This window comes from Heterodontus francisci, chromosome 18 (genome assembly GCF_036365525.1).
Source record: "Heterodontus francisci isolate sHetFra1 chromosome 18, sHetFra1.hap1, whole genome shotgun sequence".
Taxonomy (NCBI): domain Eukaryota; kingdom Metazoa; phylum Chordata; class Chondrichthyes; order Heterodontiformes; family Heterodontidae; genus Heterodontus; species Heterodontus francisci.
The window spans coordinates 43,730,997-43,750,664 of record NC_090388.1 but is presented as its reverse complement, the minus strand read 5'-3'; the positions used below and the strand labels follow the sequence as shown (position 1 = coordinate 43,750,664).

Genomic DNA, 19,668 nt, shown 5'->3' with positions numbered 1-19,668 from the left:
TCAGGTAGATGTGTTTTGAAGTCTGTAAGTTCGATGGCATGAGAAAATCTTCTCATCTAGACCTCTCGCGCTGTTCTTGGGGTGCACTTTATGTGTGTTAAAAGACAGGCTCCAGCACGATTTCTCATTCCGATATCTCTTGGCTAGCAAAACGTAAATGATCGGGTTGACACACGGGTAGAAATAGTTAAGGACGGTGCAGCCGAAAAAGAGTATTTCCCAGGTCTGCCCACGATAGCAGGAGCCCAGGTAGATGCAGAGCTCTAAGATATAGCTGGGCAGCCAACACGCAGAGAAGGAGCCCGTGGCAAATAAAATCATAATGGACGCCCTTCTTGTATTTCTGGAACTGACCAAAGACATCATGGGGCTTTTAAGAAGGAAGACTGCAAGACGAGCGTAGTTATAGGCAATCACCAGCATGGGGACCAAATAATAAAGGATGAACTGAGCTAAGATGGTCTTGTATTTGTGCTGGTATAACCCCGACACGCAGAGGGTGATGTTGTGATTCCCTCTCCCTGTTGTGGCATTGATCCGGAGAGGTATGGTCACACAGAGGCTCAAAACCCAGACGAAGACCAACATGACCATGCTGAAAGTCATTGCAGGGGGTCTGTGGGGTTTCAATATGATCCAGGCCCGGGTAATGGAGACAGCGCACAGGGAGTAAGCGCTGGCGGCCAAAGAGAACGCCAAGAGGAACTGAAACACTTTGCAGAATGTCCTTCCAAAGGGCCATGTATATCCCAGAACAGCCACGATAAGGAAAGGATCTAGAAGGAGAGAGATGAAATCTGCCACGGCCATGCTTACCAATAGGATGTCCAAGCGGTTTTTACGGAATGAAACATACTTGGTGAAGATGTAGAACACCAGCATATGGGCGAACACCCCAACCAACACGATGACACTGCAAATGGTGGCGAAGATGATCCCATATGGAATGGCCATGATTAGAAGTTCACAGTAGCTGGCTCTTCTGCAGAAAGGTAGTAACAAATAATGTTATCCCGTTTCTTGGTTTACAAACCTGGAGATCGTTCTCTGCAGGATGAATATTTGTCGGACGTCTCGATTCACGTAATCAGACCTCGTCGAAAACTAAGTAATACAGTACTCAAATTATTGCAAACCGAAACAAACTGTGTTAATGCACAATAATTGAAGCGTGGCCACTTTACTGCGACATTTTTGCCCAGTTCGATCCCCAAACAAATAGCTTGGAAGCTACAGTCACTTCGTGTATCCTAGTTCTGAAAATAATCCTATTGTGAATGATTAACTTTTCTCTATTTACTTAGAATATTTGGGCGTTTACACTGAGGACATCCAGTTCTACCTCAACACCAACGCTCTCGACACCTTCACTGTCTAAATTATCAGTTGTCAGACATCCAGTATTGATTGAGCAAAAATTTCCTCCAACTCAATATTGGGAAGACCGAAGCCAGGTCTCTATTACAAACTCTGTTCCCCAATCACCAATTTCACCTTCTTCCTGGCAACCCTCTGAAACTAAACCAGACTGTTTGCAGCCTTGGTGCCATATTTAACCTTGTGATGATCTTCTGACCACATATTTGTGCCATCACTAAGACAACCTATTTCCACCTCCATAGCATTGCCTGACACCCCCTCTGCCTCAGCTCATTTGCTGCTGAAATTCTCATCCATGCCGTTGTTACCTCTAGACTTGATTATTCCTATGCAGTTCTGGTCGGCCTCCCACGTTCTACCCACTGTAAACTTGAGGTCATCCAAAACTCTGACCTAACTCGCACCAAGTCCTGTTCACCCATCACCCATGTCCTCGCTGTCCTACATTGGCTCCCAGTTAAGCAAAGCCTCGATTTTAAAATTCTCATCCTTATTTTCAAATCCCTCTGTGGTCTCACCCCTCCCTATCTCTGTAATCTCCTCCAGCCTCATAACCCTCTGAGATAGCTGTGCTCCTCCAATTCTAGCTTCTTGAGCATTCCCAATTTTAATTACTCCATCATTGGTGAACCTGCCTTCAGTTGCCCAAGCCCTAAGCTCTGGATCTCTGTCCTTAAACCTTTCCACCTTTCTACCACTCTTTCCTCTTTTAAGATGCTACTTAAAGCCTGCCTCTTTGGCAAGCTTTTGGTCATCTGACCTAATATCTCCTTATGTGGTTCGGTGTTAAATTCTGCTTTATAAGCACTTTGGGACATTTTATTACTTTAAGGATGCTATATAAGAACAAATTATTGGTGTTATTGCAGTAAATCCTGATGAAATCATCAGGAGGAAACGGCTTAGAGTAGTTCTAAGCTTAACTGTGATATGAAAACAACAGCAGCTTGCTGTTATAGTGCCGTTAAGGTAAACAAAATCTCAAGGTGCTTCACTGATGCATAATCAGACAAAAATGGCATGAGCACAAGGAGATATTAGGAGTGATGACTAAAAGTTTGGTTACAGAGGCAGGTTTTAAGGAGGATCTTGAAGGAGCAGAGAGGCTGTGAGATTTAGGGAGGGAATTCCAGAGCTTAGGGCCTAGACAGCTTAAGGCACAGTTGCAAGTGGTGAGGTGAAGTGAGTGGGGGATGCACCAGAGGCAAGAGTTGGAGGATTGCAGAGCTCTTGGAGGGTTGTAGATGAGGAGGTTACAGACATAGGGAGGGTTGAGGTCAAAAGGGGATTTGAACACAAGGATGGGAATTTTCAATTGGAATTGTAGGGGAGCAGAATCCAATGTAGGCCAGCAAGCACAGAGGTGAAATGTGAAATGGATTCGGATGCAGAGTTCTGGATGAGCTGAAGTTTATAGAGGGCGGAGGATGGAAGACTGAGCAGGGGAGCATTGTAATAGTTGTGTCTAGAGGTGATAATGGCATGGATGAGGATTTCAGCAGCAGATGGACATGCAGCGGTGGAGACTTGCAATGTTATGAAGGTGGAAATAGGCAGTCTTTGTGACGGAGATGATATGAGGTCAGAAGCTCAGTTTTTAGACAAATAGGATGCTGAGGTGGTGAAAAGTTGGCTTCAACCAGGGAGAGGATGGAGAGGGTGATGAGGGTATGGAGTTTGTTGTGGGGGCTGAAGATGACCATTCTGGGCTTCCCAATATTTCATGAAAGAATTGTGGCTCAACCTGATTGGATGTTGGACTAATAGGCTGATAGCACAGGCAGTGGAGGGGTCGAGAGCGCTGGTAAGAGAAATAGAGCTGGGTGTCATCAGCTTACATGTGAAACCTGCTGGCACATGTGACAGAACTGTTTGCTCACTGCAGTCATTGAGGAGAAACTATGTTCAATCATTAGCCCTTGATCAATTGGTTCATTCAATCTCCTTACCCTCCTTTTGAGCCTCATTGTGATAGTTCATATTGCAATTAAAATTGCTAAGAATCATTACTATGTAGCACACATAAATATTCTCAATGTGTGTGATAATGTTTCATAAATTTAATACACCACATTTTTTACAGCATCTCCAGTATAATCATGCCTTTTCCTGCATCTCTAATAAGATCATAGCCCCTTAACATCAATTTGTACTTCACTCAATTTTTATTCATGTGCTGTTAAATTCAGAAGATTGTCTCCCTGTTTGATTTCCGGAAAACTGAGCTGATGTCTGTTATCAGAGAGAGAGTATGACTTTTTTTTTGCAATGCTGTGTTGATTTTGATAATATAACCTCCATCTTATCACTAGTTTACAGCCCAAAGGAAACAATTTGTAAGCTCATGTCCTAACAATCCATGTTAGTGATTTTTTTATGTGATGAAGGTATACACCTGTTCAATATCATTTACTGTTTGTTTTTCCAAACATTTTCTACCTGAGCAGATTCTAGGAGTGCTTTATCAGAAAGTACTCTTCAGTTGTATAGTGCACATCTTTGATAGTGTTATAACAGATGCCTGGCTGTACCATGCATGTTTCACAAGGTATCAACCGGAGGAGAACAGAAAAGTAAACATGAGCACAGAGTACTCTGTTTACTCTTCATTTCATTCACCAGACATATGGAGCAGAGTCTGTCAAAACAAGAGAGTGGTTATTTTCAAAGTCAGCTTTTAATATTCTGACATCAGAGCAAATTATTCCATTGAGATTGGTGGAAAAAGGGAATGAAAATAAAAAGAGACTGATTTTTGTTTTAAAAGAATTGTAAAAGCTAAGCTCTTTGTAATTACACATTCAAATCTTATTTTATATGGTTATTATCCGTTCCATTTCTAACTGTCAAACAGAGATTTCAGATTTTTTGTGTGGGTGTATTGTGGATCATTTTATTTATTTTTAAAATCAGAACTTCATAAGCCATAGTGTTAATAGCCCAGTGAATTCTGGGGAGCTAGGACCAGACTAGTGTAACATACATTTATATGGCTGCAAGTAAGAGTTCTTGTGAAATTGATTCACCCTAATAGGCTACTCCCAAAGTACAAAACTACTTGTAACTCAGCACAAATTTCCATTAACTTGGTAATCTCCCTCAGAGAGGTAAGGAAGGTTGGTATGATAAATTGTAATAACCATGCTAGTTCAGTAGTGCTGCTGACATTAAGAATTAAGATTATTACTTAATAAACGGTTTATTCTTCATCTGGCTATGCCCACATGTAGCAATTTAGCCAGATACACTGTTTTTGCTGAAGGAAACATAACTTATTTTGCTTATAATTTTTGTATTTCCATTTCACTTCAACATGCCTTTCATATTATATAAGTTGCTTTTATAATTCTTTGCTACACACCTGCAATAAAACTCTGCACAAATCTTTCTTTTAAGCCCTTGCCACTTTCTTCCACTATCAAAAGGCTCCTTATTTTCAACCATTTAATAAGGCTATCTACCTGCCCATTAAACTACCAGGAATCTAAATTATTAAAGAATAAATGTACAGTCTTTCAGGATATAGGTTGGCACCAATCACTTTTTCGACTGGACTGGCTTACTTGAACAGAAACTTCTGAACTATAAACCAGATACCAAAATCCTGAAGTTGCATGTAAACCTTATCATATTAACATATAAAATATACCAGCTAATGCAGTGAAAGTAGTGAGCAAAAGAATTGCCGATGAATGCATAAGTGTTCATGCCCTAATATACACACAACATTCCAAAGCCCAAAAGTCTGTTTTCTGGCAGAGAAACCTGAGACACAAAATAAATATATATTTTTAAAAATTGCAGCGATGAGCAGTAGACTATAATTTGTCTCCTTTTGCTATAAACTGTTTCTGTAAGGATTGCGATGTTCATGGTTCTTCGATAACGACATAGAAAAGTTAACACATAGGTGTGTGACAATGCCCTGCACTCTTGGGAATGCAGCCAGCCGATAGAAATACTGGGCCTTCTCCAGTTATTCCTTCATTTCTATTGGGAAGATGACAAAGTGTTGCTCTTGACAATCAAGGCTGTGGTGACTTACTTGATACAGTGGTGTATGGACAGCTGACATATTTGTCAATCGTCACCAGCAGTGCCTTAAAATGTTGTGGTGGTAGAGCTATCCCAGTGCTGGATGTCATCTGCAGATCAAACAATAGATTAGTATATGGCATAAATTGAGGACTACCTCCCTGATGAAGAGTAGATGGCAAAGAGAGTTGACTCCGAACTTTAATTTGTTGTGCTTGGATTGTTTGATCTAATTCCCATGTTAAAAGTGGATCAGTGTCAGGCGCCTGCCTTACCAATGCAGCTGCTTCTCCTTCATCCTCAGGAATTCCTCTTCCTCCAAAATTCAGCATAGTCATTGACAACCTCAATGGAATGCCCATGGCCAGCACTGCTTACAGTTACAGAGTAAACTGGTGGCAGCAGTGATCCTGCTGTAGGAGATGGGCTCCAAGGAGCACTGAATTGAAGAAAACCACCTGTTAGCAATCAGAAAAGAAAACAGAACCTCTAATGAAAGTTTACTTTGTGAGTAGCCCAAAAGTCATGCGACTATCTGCTAGAGATAGTCACATTTCCTGCCTTCAGTAATTCAAGCTTCAGATTTTGACCAATGCCCAAATCACACTGCTGCTTTTGAAACTGGTTTACTTCAACCCAAAAAAGTTGATTTATATTGATAGGTTTTAATTTATAAGCTGATCATCCTTCAGTTTGTCTTTCACAATATCGTTATTCTTCACCACAGGAATTAGATTGAGAGGTTAAGGAATGAGAACCAACATTTTTACTGTTGATCATTTTATTTTATTTAATTGAGCTTAAACCACATGTTTTAAATTTATTATTTGATCTGTGTGGGCCCAACTAAAGGGCAATGGGTGTAGTTAACTATGGAAGAAAACAAATAAGCAAAGCACAGCTGTAAATGATCATTTTAATGTGTTTTCTGGTTATTTTGGAAATTTAAGTGAACATTTTAATTAATGGCAGCTTTACAAATGTTTGATTGACCTTAGATCACTCCAGTCTCGATACACATGTCCACTGTTGTACACACAAATACAACAATGGAGAATTAAGAATTGGAGGGGGCACTCTCTTCACAAAGAATTACTAGGTAATTTTTTTTTATTGATTACAAATGATACTATGATAAACATCTTATTGAAAAGCATTAGGGTGTGGCATCTCCATGCCAAAAGTTATCCTCAATTCTGCACTTTGGCAAACAAAAAAATACCACTTTTTGAAGCCAGTTATCCTCTGACAATTTGCAATGAAAAACTATACTTTCTAAGTCATAACAGCATAAGAAAAAGCAGGAGTAGGCCATTCTGCACTTTGAGCCTGCTCCAACATTCAATAAAATCATGTCTGGTTCTATATCCCAACTTCACTTTTCTGCCCAATCCCCATATCCCTTGAATCCCTTAGTACTCAAAATTTTACTGATCTCTATCCTGAATATACTCAGGAAGAGACTTCCAAAGTTTTACAACCCTTTGAGTGAAGAAATTTCTCCTCATCTCAGTCCTAAACGGTTGATCCCTTATTCTGGACAGTGAGCACTAGTTCTAGACTCCCCTTCCAGGAGCAACATCCTTCTAGAGTCTACCCTGTCAAGCCCCTTAAGAATTTTATATGTTTCAGTGAGATCACCTCTCATTCTTGTAACTCCAGGAAAAGTAGGCCTAGTTTACATAATCTCTCCTCGTAGGAATGAGTTTAGTGAGCCTATATTGCACCCCCTCTAAGGCAAGTATATCATTTTTTAGGTTGTCATCATGGTAGACTCTTTGTTAGAGTATGTCCAAGCTGTAAATGATTTCATCATCTTCTGTGAGTCTCCTCAAGACTGAGGAGTCCAATGTGGGATCAGCATGAATGTCCACAGAACTGGCACGCCATATTGTTATAGTTGGTGCTAGGTGGACCTTCTGTAGCTGCGCCACCTCTGGCCTTCCTCTGGGCACATCAGATGTTGTGAGTTTGGCCTAGATGGTCCTCGAAACATGCTGAACAAAATTTCAGTGCTCCACATGGGCCGGTCAGCTGCAGTGTTTTCCCAAGAGAGGTGGTCTGCAATGCAGAAGTTTGTAGGGCTGTTTTTTAGGGTGTCCTTATATCATTTGTACTGACCATCTTGTTGTTTGCTCTGAGACAGTTCCCCAAAGAAGATCTGCTTAGGGACCTGTAATCATCCATGTGGGAAAAATGGCTTGCCCATCTAAGTTGAATTTTCTGGAGAATGGGCTCCATGCTGTTGAGCCCAGCATGATGGAGGACCTTTGTTGTTTGTGATTTTGTTCTACTATTGAATTCTCATGATAGACCTCAGGCGTCTTCGGTTGAAGCATTCCAGAGCTTTGATATGAAGCCTATAGCAGATTCAGGATTCTGTGCCATACAGCAGAATGGTAAGGACAATGACCTGGAAGAGTTTTAGTCTTCACCTTAATGTCATGCTACTTCCAGACATGATCGTGGAATCAGCTATCGGCAGAGCTTGCTTTCTGCGTGCATGCATGGATGTCTTCATCAATAGTGGCATCCCTAGAGAGCACACTACCAAGGTATGAACATTTTTCTACAGCCTTGAGACTGGTTCCATCAACAGTTATGTCTGATGCTGCATAGTGTGTACCAGGTGATGGCTGAAACATGACCTTGGTCTTGGAGACACAGATTTGGAGACTAAAGTTTTTCGCAAGCACTTGAGAATTTGTTTACCATACTCTGGATGTCTTCCTTGTTGTGGGCAGCTAGGGCATAGTCATGAGCATGCCTCTTTGACTTTGGTGGAGGCATGCAGTCTGGAGAGATTGAACAGCTTCCTTGAACAGAACCTAATGTTGATGCCTGTAGGCATGCCTCTGGTGCCTTCCTTAAGCATTGCAGCAAAGAAGAGAATGAAGAGTTCTTAGGAGGAGTTAGAACCTCAGTGAGATCATTAACATGAAAAAAATGAGATATGTCCTGTACACAAAAAGCGGGACAAATCCTATCCAGCCAATTACTGCCCTATCAGTCTACTCTTGATCATCAGCAAAGTGATGGAAGGGAGTCATTGACAGTGCTATCAAATGGCACTTGCTCAGCAATAACCTGCTCACTGATGTTCAGTTTGGGTTCTGCCAGGGTCACTCAGCTTCTGACCTCGTTACAGCCTTTGTCCAAACATGCACAAAACAGCTGAACTCGAGAGGTGAGGCCTGAGTGACTGCCAATGATGCCAAGGCAGCATTTGACTAAGTATGGCATCAAGGAGCCCCAGCAAAACTGGAGTCAATGGGAATCAGGAGGAAAACTCTACGCTGGTTGGAGTAATAACTAGCACAAAGGAAGATGGTTGTGGTTGTTGGAGATCAATCAGTCCCAGGACATCACTGTAGGAATTCCGCAGGGTGGTGTCCTAGGCTCAACCATCTTCAGCTGCTTCATCAATGACCTTCCCTCTATCATAAGGGCAGAAGTGGGGTGTTCACTGATGATTGAACAATGTTCTGGACCATTCACAACTCCTCAGATACTGAAGCAGCCACTGTCCAGATGCAGCAAGACCTGGACAACATTCAGGCTTGGGCTGATATGTGGCAAGTAATATTCGCGCTACACAAGTGGCAGGCAATGACCATCTCAAACAAGAGAGAATATAACCATCTCCCCTTGCTATTCAATGGCATTACCATCATGGAATCCCCCATTATCAACATTCTGGGGGTTACCGTTGACCAGAAATGGAACTGGACAAACCACATAAACACTGTGGTTACAGTGGCTGGGAATCCTGTGGTGAGTAACTCACCTCCTGTCTCCTCACTGTCTGTCCACCATCTACAAGGCCCAAGTCAGGAGTGTGATGGAATACTCTCCACTTGCCTGGATGCATGCAGCTCCCACAACACTCAAGAAGCTCGACACCATCCAGGACAAAACAGCCTGCTTGATTGGCAACCCATCCACCACCTTCAACATTCACTCCCTTCACCACTGATGTACAGTGGCAGCAGTGTGTACCATCTACAAGGTGCACTGCAGCAACTCACCGAATTTCCTTCGACAGCACCTTCCAAACCTGCAACCTCTACCAACTAGAAGGACAAGGGCAGCAGATGCATGGGAACACCACCGCCTGCAAGTTCCCCTCCAAGTCAAACACCATCCTGACTTGGAACTATATCGCTGTTCCTTTACTGTCGCTAGGTGAAAATCATGGAACTCCATTTCTAACAGCACTGTGGGTGTACCTGCAACCCAAGGAGCGGTTCATGAAGACAGCTCACCACCACCTTCTCAATGGCAATTAGGGATGGACAATAAATGCTGGCCTAGCCAGTGATGCCCACATTCCATGAACAAATAAAAAATGAACCCCCCAGACCAATTTCAAGAATGACAAGAACACAAGAAATAGGAGCAGGAGTTGACCATATGGCCCATCGTGCCTGCTCCGCTATTCAACACAAGCATGACTGATCTTAGCTTCAACTCCACTTTCCCACCTGCTCGGCATATCCCTTGATTCCATGAAAGACCAAAAATTTGTCTATCCCTGTCTTAAATGTATTCAATGATGGAGCATCTACAACCCTCTGGGTTGCAACTTGTAACAATTACACAACAAGATTTTATATTTTAAGACTTATATTATAACAACTAGACTAAAAGAAATCCCCAATCAACTGAATAGTACTTTGTAAGTAGTTGAAACACCAAATTGCAAAGAAAGTTTTCTTTTAATTTATTAAAACACTCGAAAACCTCACACCACACTTGTACTTTACACAGACCCTTTTGATGGTGAATCCTTTGCGCTTAGAAGTCCCAAACTCAGGTATTAGCCCTACAGTCTCTGTTTTTCAAAAGAAAGTCTTTGATCTGTGTTCTCTGTAGACCTGATAACCAAGACTTCAGTCTTGTCCTTTCGCAGAGTGGAGGTGAGGTCACCAGGCCTTCCGGACTCTATTGAATTTTTTTTTAAATCACAATTTTTAAAACATAATCATGTTACAAGGTCCAATATTCATAACATTAGGTAAGGAAACCAAAATTGTACACATTACTCCAGGTGTGATCTGAACAAGGCTGTATATGATTGCAATAAGACTTCTATACTTTTGTACTCCAATTCCTTTGTAAAAAAGACTAACACACCATTTGTTTTCCTAATCGCTTGCCATACCTGAATGTTAACTTTCTATCATTTGTGTTCAGGTACCCAAATCCCTCTAAATGCCAACATTTCCCAGTCTCTCACCATTTAAAAAATATTCTGCTTTCCTATTTTCCTACCAAAGTGGATAATTTCATACTTCCCCACATTATATTACATTTGCCACCTTTTTCCCCACTTGCTTAACCTGTCTATATCCCTTTGCAGCCTCTTCACATCCTCCTCACAGCATTCTTTCCCACCTAAATTTGTATCATTAGAAAACTCAGATACATCACACTCGGTCCCTTCATGAGAGAAATAGACTTGCAGGGCTATGGGGATCGAGCTGGAGAATGGGACTGACTGCATATCTCTGTGGAGCGCTGGCATGACTCGAAGGGCCAAATGGCCTCCTTCTGTTCTGACTCTAAGACATTGATAGCTGAGAGCCAAATACTGATCCTTGTAGTTACAGTGTGCCAACCCAAAAATGACTCTTTATTCTTACTCTGTTTTCTGCCCATTAACAAATCTATGACACCACCTCTTTTAAAACCCTGGAATGTAGGTCATTAGGTCCAATGTATTTGTTAGTTTTTAGTTCTATTTATTTCTCCAGTGCTATTTCTTTAGGAATACTAATTGACATGCATGAAATCGTGTGACATTGATCACAAGTCGTGGGAGTCAGTTGCCAGCGTTCGCCAGAGCTGGCGGGCAGCCATAAAGACAGGGCTAAATTGTGGCGAGTCGAAGAGACTTAGTAGTTGGCAGGAAAAAAGACAGAGGCGCAAGGGGAGAGCCAACTGTGCAACAGCCCCAACAAACAAATTTCTCTGCAGCACCTGTGGAAGAGCCTGTCACTCCAGAATTGGCCTTTATAGCCACTCCAGGCGCTGCTTCACAAACCACTGACCACCTCCAGGCGCGTATCCATTGTCTCTCGAGATAAGGAGGCCCAAAGAACTAATTTCTTTAAGTTCCTCATTCTCACTAGACCCAGTATTTCAGGAATGCTTTTTGTGTCTTCTAAGGTGAAGACAGATATAAAGTATTTGTTTGATTTCCTTATTTCCCATTAGAATTTATCCTGTCTTTGCCTGTAAGGGACCCACGTTTACATTCGCCAATCTCTTCCTTTTTACATACCTGTAGAAACTTTTACAATCTGTTTTTATTTATCTTGCTAGTTTACTTGTGAAATTAGTTTTTGCATTAGAACGTTATCATGGAATCTAAAGACTGAACCTTTACATAACTCCTTGCTCAGAGACGACTCAGGAATTATCGCCATCAGATCTAAAAATATGGATATGGAATTGAATTAAAAATGGTTGCGTCATAGACCAATTGGGGCCGCTATAGTACAAATGCAAACGTATAGGAGTCAGTCTTCCCCTCAGGCTTCATTTGAAGCTTAGGGAAGGTTTTCGCCATTAATAGCAATATTGGTTTTGGCATCTAAAGACTTAGAAGTGGATGTCTGGCACAGGACAAAAATGCTACTCGTTCAAAATAAAAATGTTGAGATTTACTTCTTGCTTGAGAGACGCGCTGCAATAAACTCAACAAATACTTATTGTAATACAAAACAAATCGAATTCTAAAATAAGAAAAGTAATTTTACATTTAGTCTTATCTACCCAATCAAAGAATAATAATCTAGGCGGTCTCATAGTATGTGCGTTGATCTTTATTGTACTTTCCGTATTTGTTTAATTGTGTGCTTACTATTTGTGTATTGCTATTCGTCTCGAAACAAAGGTACATGCTGCTTTCGTCTGTTAAATAAGGAGGTTTTCAGGAACAAGAGCGGGAGATGGGTGTATCGTATAGCAACTTAGAAAAATAGGAACCAAAATTTAATATAAAATCGCTAGTTTAGATGATTAGATACCACTCACTGAACAGGCTGGAGCTTAATGTGTTTCCCTCCAAGTTGACTCTTTTTTGATAATACGCTAACAAGAGATGTGTTTAATTCATATCATCGTTCAAAGCTGCGATTGAACCCATTTGAATTTGCCCTGGTTGTTTTAATGAGGAAATTAATTTCGGCTTTTCCTCGAGTGAACCTCGGGTCCGTGCTGCCCTCCACTGGCACACGGAAAGAGAAGCTTTCTGGAAATTCGAGCACATCAACATTTTTATCTGCAATTCTTGCAACGGTTTCAGATCAGAGTGCTTAATAAACCAGCATGCAGGTTTATTGCAAATCATACTGATTCTTTGATGTGCTTCAGCCTTACAGAAACGAGTTGTGTGCCAGTGTTGCTTCAAGGACCAGACCTGAATAAAAGTGATCCAAAGTTACCAGCTACCTTAATCATAAAAATGTTATTCTGGAGATGAGTTTTTATGACAACTAGACTTTACATTTAAATATAAATTTCCCTTCAGTCACGTTCTTGTTGCAAAACCAACGTTCATTTCTTCAAACTAAAATCCAAAGTTCAAAAGTTAGCATTTTTCGTTAGCAAACATCTCTAGGTAGACTTACAAAGCATTCCTGACTAAGCAGGTGTGCCCACGATTCTTCTAAAAGCTATTACGCTAACTCCTATGCCTTTTAAGTCATCTTGGCTTGAGACCGATAGTATTACTCACTATTATTATTTCTCTAATTTCCGTTTGCTCACAAGAAGAACGCATTATAACTCAGGGCACTGTGAGGCATTGCGGGGCTTTTGCCAAATAACTGTTACTGTTCTATCAACTGTTTTATGAATTTAGCCAGATGCCTCAGTAACGTGCATAATTCGTGTTATTAAAGAGCACTACTTCCTTTTCCAATTCAAGGAACCACGAAAACACTTTATTATAGGTCACGTAACAACATTACTTGAACTCTAAAGTGCATATATTTACAATATTTATATATATAAAGTTAGCAGCACCAAGATACACAATTCAAATAAATAGATGACTTAACAAATAAATTACGGAATGGGACATTAATCATGGATTGCCAAATATTTAGAATGACCAATGTACAGTTCTATAGTGTACACTCACGTTTTTATTCTCGTGTGTTTTTATATTTACAATCAATAAATATGTTTAATAGTTTAATTATGATCACAAATACAGAATACTGCAAAATATTTTTCGGTCTCTCCTGAAAAACAGACCTGCCTGCAAAAAAAAAGGAAAATTAGGTCGTCACTTTGTATTTTAAACAAACAAAACCCGCAACGCTCCATTAAAATATGATCAATGAACAATTACGTTGATAACTTTGTAACAAGTAGAACTTTAATTGGGAATCCCTGTGAAAATACCAAATAGCCAGGTAGACTGCCTTCTAATAGACTAGTTATACTACACATTTTGCACCGACAGGAAATGGCTTCAGCCATGTATGTTTGCATGCACACAATTTGCTGTGTATTCCATGGTCAGGTGCAATATCGAGCTGCTGATTCCTAGACCTAATCCATGTTACTCTCAAGCTCGTAACTCTGCTATACTGCTTACATGAATAGAACGTTTATTGGCCTGTACTTTGAATCCTCCGTGTGGGAGCTGGCTGGTGCAGTAGGCTAGAACACTTATAAGCTAGACAGATAGGAGTGAAAGTATCTTTCTCTCCTCACTCAGCTACGTATCAAGTTAAATGTGTTCCTTCAAATTTATTCCAGTTCTCATTGGACCAGTCCAAGGTATAAAAATTGTCCACTCGTTGGCAAGGTTACTTAAAGAGGATATCTTTTGACCATTAAATGTTAAAAATTGTCCTTCACCTTGAGAGGCAGAATCTCAAAATCGAACAAAATATAGAAAAAGTACTAATTTATTGGATATTTTGTCGTTCTTGCAAATCAAACAGGTCATTAGATAAATTGCTTGAAACAGTTTCCATAGTATTCGACTGTAATGTGAAAGAGGGGCGCTGGAAAATATTTGATAACTTCTGAGTTGATTGTTGGATATTTCTCATATTGGACTTTACTGAATATCAACCTAATACCTATAAAATTATGAATCTGTGACTAGGAAATGTTATTACAGCAACATTTAAAGTAAATCAGGGCAGTTATGTGAAAACAGATAATAAAAATTTGTACTAAAAGCAAAATACTGCGGATGCTGGAAATCTGGAATAAAAACAAGAAATGCTGGAACCACTCAGCAGGTCTGGCAACATCTGTGGAAAGAGAAGCAGAGTTAACGTTTTGGGTCAGTTCCGAAGAAGGGTCACTGACCCGAAACGTTAACTCTGCTTCTCTTTCCACAGATGCTGCCAGACCTGCTGAGTGGTTCCAGCATTTCTTGTTTTTATATATATTTTTTAGTAATACAGCACTGAAACAGGCCCTTCGGCCCACCGAGTCTGTGCCTACCAACAACCACCCATTTATACTAACCCTACAGTAATCCCATATTCCCTACCACCTACCTACACTAGGGGCAATTTACCAGTTTGAGAGGCTGGATTCTACAGGTCATGTGAGAGTGAGTTCATCGGTGTACCCCTTCAGCTGCCTAGGCCCTCAGCTCTGGAATTCCCTCTAAACCTCTCTTTCTTCCTTTATGGCACTTCATAAAACCTATCTCTTTAAACAAGCTTTTGACCATCCGCCCTAATATTGCCTTATGTGGCTTGCTGTAAAACTTTGCTTTATAACACTCCAATGAAGCGCTTTGGGTCATTTTATTACCTTAAAGGCGCTATATAAATGCGAGTTGCTGTTATACTGTACCAGAAATACAGGCAGTACACTATTTACACTGCCTGGTTTACTCTGTAGTTGCTATATCAGTTTTACACTGTCTAAATGTTTAAATTAACTCCTGTTGGTTTTAACAAGTATCCAGGAAGTTCAAGCTGTCCTGTGGAGATGTGATTAAATGTGATTTGACATCATGCCGGAGTTACACTCCATGCCGTCTCAAGCCCAAGCCATACGCGACTGTCTCCTCCGAAAAGTCTCCACTCCACTTCCATCTGCAGTTAATGATGGGTTAGGACTATGGATTTATACAGCAACTTTATATTTTACTTTTTATGAAACTTATTTTGCAGTAACACTAAAGTTGTAGTGTCAACTCAAGATATGGTACTTGTAATATGCAAATAACAGCTTTCATACGCATGGACTGAAAGTGGTTGTGAATCGGATGGTGCCTGCTAGGGTGTCACTCCTCCCTTCTCTGTAATCTCCTGCAGCCCTACAACCATCCAAGAATTCTGCACACTCATGCCTTCAGATGCCTTGGTCTCAATTCTGGAATTCTCTTCCTAAACCTCTCCACCTCTCTCATCTCCTTTAAGACCCTCCTTAAAATCCACCATTTTGACCAAGCTTTTAGTCCCCCTCCTAATGTTTCCTTCTTTAGCTCAATGACTAGGTTTCTGTGACGTGCTTTGGGACGTTTCCCTACGTTAAAGGCCTTGTTAAATAAATGTAAGCGGTTGTTTTGCGAATGTTTGCACAGAGCTCTTCTCCTCCTGCACCCTTTTAACTTCGGGAGACTGGGCTGTAGTGTCCCTTTTCTCAAAACATGCAACATTCACTGCACACCAAGTTTTACAAGTGCAGAGGAGATGCGATCCATCTGAGCTGCTTTTAAACCAGCCAGGTGCATCCGGAAATTATACTCCATACAGTGACAAGCCCAGTCGTTGCAAAATTGATTTTTGGAGGGGTCTAGCACCTCTTATCTTTAGATTTGATCCTAACTTGTGCTGATTCACAATCAAACTGCACACAAAAATGATAGCATCAGTGCAACCGTAAGACATTTTACAAAGGATTATGTTGTACAAAGTCGATTAGGTTCCAACATGTTACAGCCTCTGGCTATAATTAATGAAAAGTTTTCACTTTTTAAGTATTTTGTTCATTGACTTAAAGCAAAACCAATCTGAGTCTGCAGTTATGCCGCCACTTTCACGTCAGCGTAATGTGAAAATCAAGAAAGTATCCGTGTAGTTTGGGTGCTGATCTGACACTAAGTACGACACTGCTTGGAATTTTGCCATGGATGCGATATAACTGCACCCTGGTGCAAAGATGCATTTCACAATTATCCATTTAATAGTTTGAATGGATCTATTTTAATGCTACGTGCCTGTTCTCAGCTTACGTTAAAAGTTACTGTCTGGGGAATGCAGGTGCGAACATACCTCCATGCACTTGAATATAGACTGCCCTGTGCTCGTTGTACCTGGGTGCAGCCAGGTTTTGCTGACTGTACATCACAGCCGCAATTTGCCGGTATCGGGTATTATCTGCACTACCACTCGCCTTTTGACCTTTATAGCAAGTCTGAGAGAATCGACTGGGACAGCATTATGTAATTACCTAAGGGTGTATTTTACAAGTTGGCCCTTTAGTGCCACAACCGTCCATAGGCGGCAGTGGGGAGCGGCTCCGAGTCGGATCCGCTGCCGGGATCCCTAACTTCGGAACCCGCAGAGCGTGTGTGCCTTCTGCTCTTCTCCTCCCGACCTCTCTGCGCTTTGCGCTTGTTGTTTTTCCCTTGCTTCTTCCTCTTGCCATTCTTCTTTGCGTTCTGGTATTTGAAAGGACCGGGCTTGTTGGTCTCTTGTAGCTGTTCCAGCGGAGTCTTGGTGCCCTCGTTGTTGCTGCTGTTGGCTGCGAGTTTGATGAGAAGCACGGCCAGGTCCCCCGAGTCCGGCCACGTCGCCGGGTGTTTGGGGTTGCGAGACGGCTGTGAGTGAGCCATTCCCCGGCCCTCAGCTGTGTGCAGCTCGCCCATTACGTTGTGCAGCCAGATCCGCCTCTGCAGCTCCTGGATAGACCTGCTCTTGTCATGCATGAACTGGTGCTCCGAGACAGACCTCTTCCTACAAAACACAGACACGAGATTTTTTATTATTTTAGATTAGACAGCTCGGCACAGGCTCAAGCACAGTTCAAACCAGTTCTAACCACATCAAAACACAGCCATTAAATTCCAATCGACCGTAACAGGAAAGCGGTATTATTCAAACTGCATTCCAACCGAACCTACTGCGCTGGAGTAATTTTAAAGTCAAAATTTTAATACGATTTGTTTTCATTATGAACTATTTTAAGGCAAGTTCATGTCAAGGTCTCGACTGTAAAATATAACAGGGCATCTAACGCAAAACCTTGACCCAAACGTCTTCATATGGTCGTAAATTCAGCGCGCACTTGATCCTGAATCAATTGAACAACGTTTGCAGCTGGATCGCAAGCTTATCGCAACAGAATCTTCTATCGAGACGACAGGGCGCTGGATTAAAATCCTTAACCTGGATCAATTACTGATCCAAAGCTTTGGCAGCGCAATGCTTCACTTGGTCATTTCTGTAGTTTTATTAAACCACCTCTGTTTCCGCGATCCGAACACCCTTCGTTTTAAAACTGATGAAAATGAACATCCAAATCACCTGTCATACTTTAACAAATAATTAGAACTATTTCTGTATTGAACTAGGTGCGGTTTAAAAAGAAAACTATATTCCGTCTCATGCACCACATTGGGAAACATTTGAATGCGTTATATGCAGCATTCACTCTACAGTATAAAACAGACATTATGCTCAGTCTCTGTTAATATGCAGTTAATAGGAACATCACAATAAAAAAAAACTTACTGTATAATGGAGATTTCATCCACTGGCTTTCCATATGTGGGCATTGAACAACACAGGAGAAATATTGCAAAGCTTAGCTGGTCAAACAATCTCCTTGTGTTCGCCATCTCACTTCGCTTAACCTGCGAACACGAGAATTCACGAGTCAGAATTCAGTGCATGATAGAATCCCCACTCAGCCTTTACACTCAGAACTCTTTCCACAAAGCTGACTCAAAACTGTGTGAAAATTATAAAACAGGATTCCAGTGTACATGTAAATTGATCCCCCTTCTCTCACTTACTTCTGGGCAGTCAGTTCTTTCGAAGTATGATTGAATCTAAGTCTTTCCAAAACACTGGTCGTCTTAAGGTGCTCTGTAGAACGAAACAGAAAGGTAAATGAATTAAGCTTTATCCAGTCGTGCTAAGGAGTCTTTTTTAAAAAACATGCTATTTCTGCAGGATCGCGTGGAATAGAAGAAACGGCAGCGTGCACTCTGGTTGGAGCTCGCGGAGCCGCTGCTAGACCAGGGAGGCGCAGAGCAGTGCTCAGAATTTAAACTCGCTAATCAAAGACACAGTATCCCCATTCACCCTTCATCGGACCCAGTCACGTTGAAAAGGAACTTTAAAATATTTCACTTTTTTTTTGTTCCGACTTGTTTTAAATTCTGGGGGCTATTTCACAAAGCCTCAAAACAAGTGTGTTCATTATCAAACCTCTAGACGGTTAAAGACAATTAATGGGAATATGATGTTCTGATATAATAGTTTGCACTTTATCGAGAAGAACATTCGTCAATTCTTCGACGTTTGTATCAGTCATACAGCTCACGTATGTGCACTACAGAAGCTCCTAGACAAGGTCTGACCTGACAGAACTGATGCTAGGAAATGGAATCTGGTGAACATTTCCCCGCTCAACACTCACCAATACAATGACAGAGAACCTATTGTAGCGGAATTCAGTATTGAAGATTGGACAGCTTACGATTGCTTTATGATGTTCAAATTTTCTTTCTTAAACGGGTTCTTCACCGAACAAGTTTAAAAGCTATTACAAAAAGTAAACGATTTTAGTTCTTGCATATGCCATGCATGCTCACGCACCGATGCTGCCTAGCGTTTTAGAATCTTTGTGCGGGACGCTGAGACCTGGCCTTGATAAGCACCTTTTCTCTGACATCACGTCGCGTTAATCTGCGTTTGAACAAGTCATCGCCGGTTTGATGATCATCAACACATCCGAACACTTATCCAAAACCATTCAACTGGAACAAATATGGTCAATCATTAAAGGGAACAAAAAATTGGCAATGGTATGAAGAAAGTTAAAAACACTTTATTACAGATCTCAGTATATGGAGCCGGATTGGCGTCAGCAATCATCTCTGTCAGCAGATCTTGTCTCCGTGGGGGTTACTGGGGAGAAAACCATATACACTACAAGCCTCCTCCTCATTGTTATACTGACTGTGCCTTTGATGAATAAGTCTTACTTTGACACAAAATAAGTGAAAATAAAGTTACATCTAGTAACCGA

General features: G+C 41.1%; 2 protein-coding genes across 3 annotated transcripts; both read right to left on the bottom strand.

The window, feature by feature from the left end:
• Nucleotides 1–954, bottom strand: LOC137379347 (galanin receptor 2b). The gene has a single exon (XM_068050054.1). The coding sequence runs from the start codon at nucleotides 952–954 to the stop codon at nucleotides 1–3; it is 954 nt and encodes a 317-aa protein (XP_067906155.1).
• An 11,849-nt stretch (nucleotides 955–12,803) lies between these two features.
• LOC137379581 (parathyroid hormone-related protein-like) lies at nucleotides 12,804–19,272 on the bottom strand. 2 transcript variants are annotated; one of them, XM_068050614.1, is made up of 5 exons: nucleotides 19,057–19,272; nucleotides 18,428–18,500; nucleotides 18,144–18,265; nucleotides 16,861–17,366; nucleotides 12,804–13,687 (listed from the first exon to the last, which is right to left on the bottom strand). In XM_068050614.1, the coding sequence occupies exons 3-4, from the start codon at nucleotides 18,248–18,250 to the stop codon at nucleotides 16,889–16,891; spliced, it is 585 nt and encodes a 194-aa protein (XP_067906715.1). In that variant the 5' UTR covers nucleotides 18,251–18,265; nucleotides 18,428–18,500; nucleotides 19,057–19,272; the 3' UTR covers nucleotides 12,804–13,687; nucleotides 16,861–16,888. The 2 variants fall into 2 exon arrangements, with proteins under 2 accessions (XP_067906715.1, XP_067906716.1); XM_068050615.1 differs by having other exon boundaries at nucleotides 19,117–19,272.
• Nucleotides 19,273–19,668: the final 396 nt, after the last annotated feature.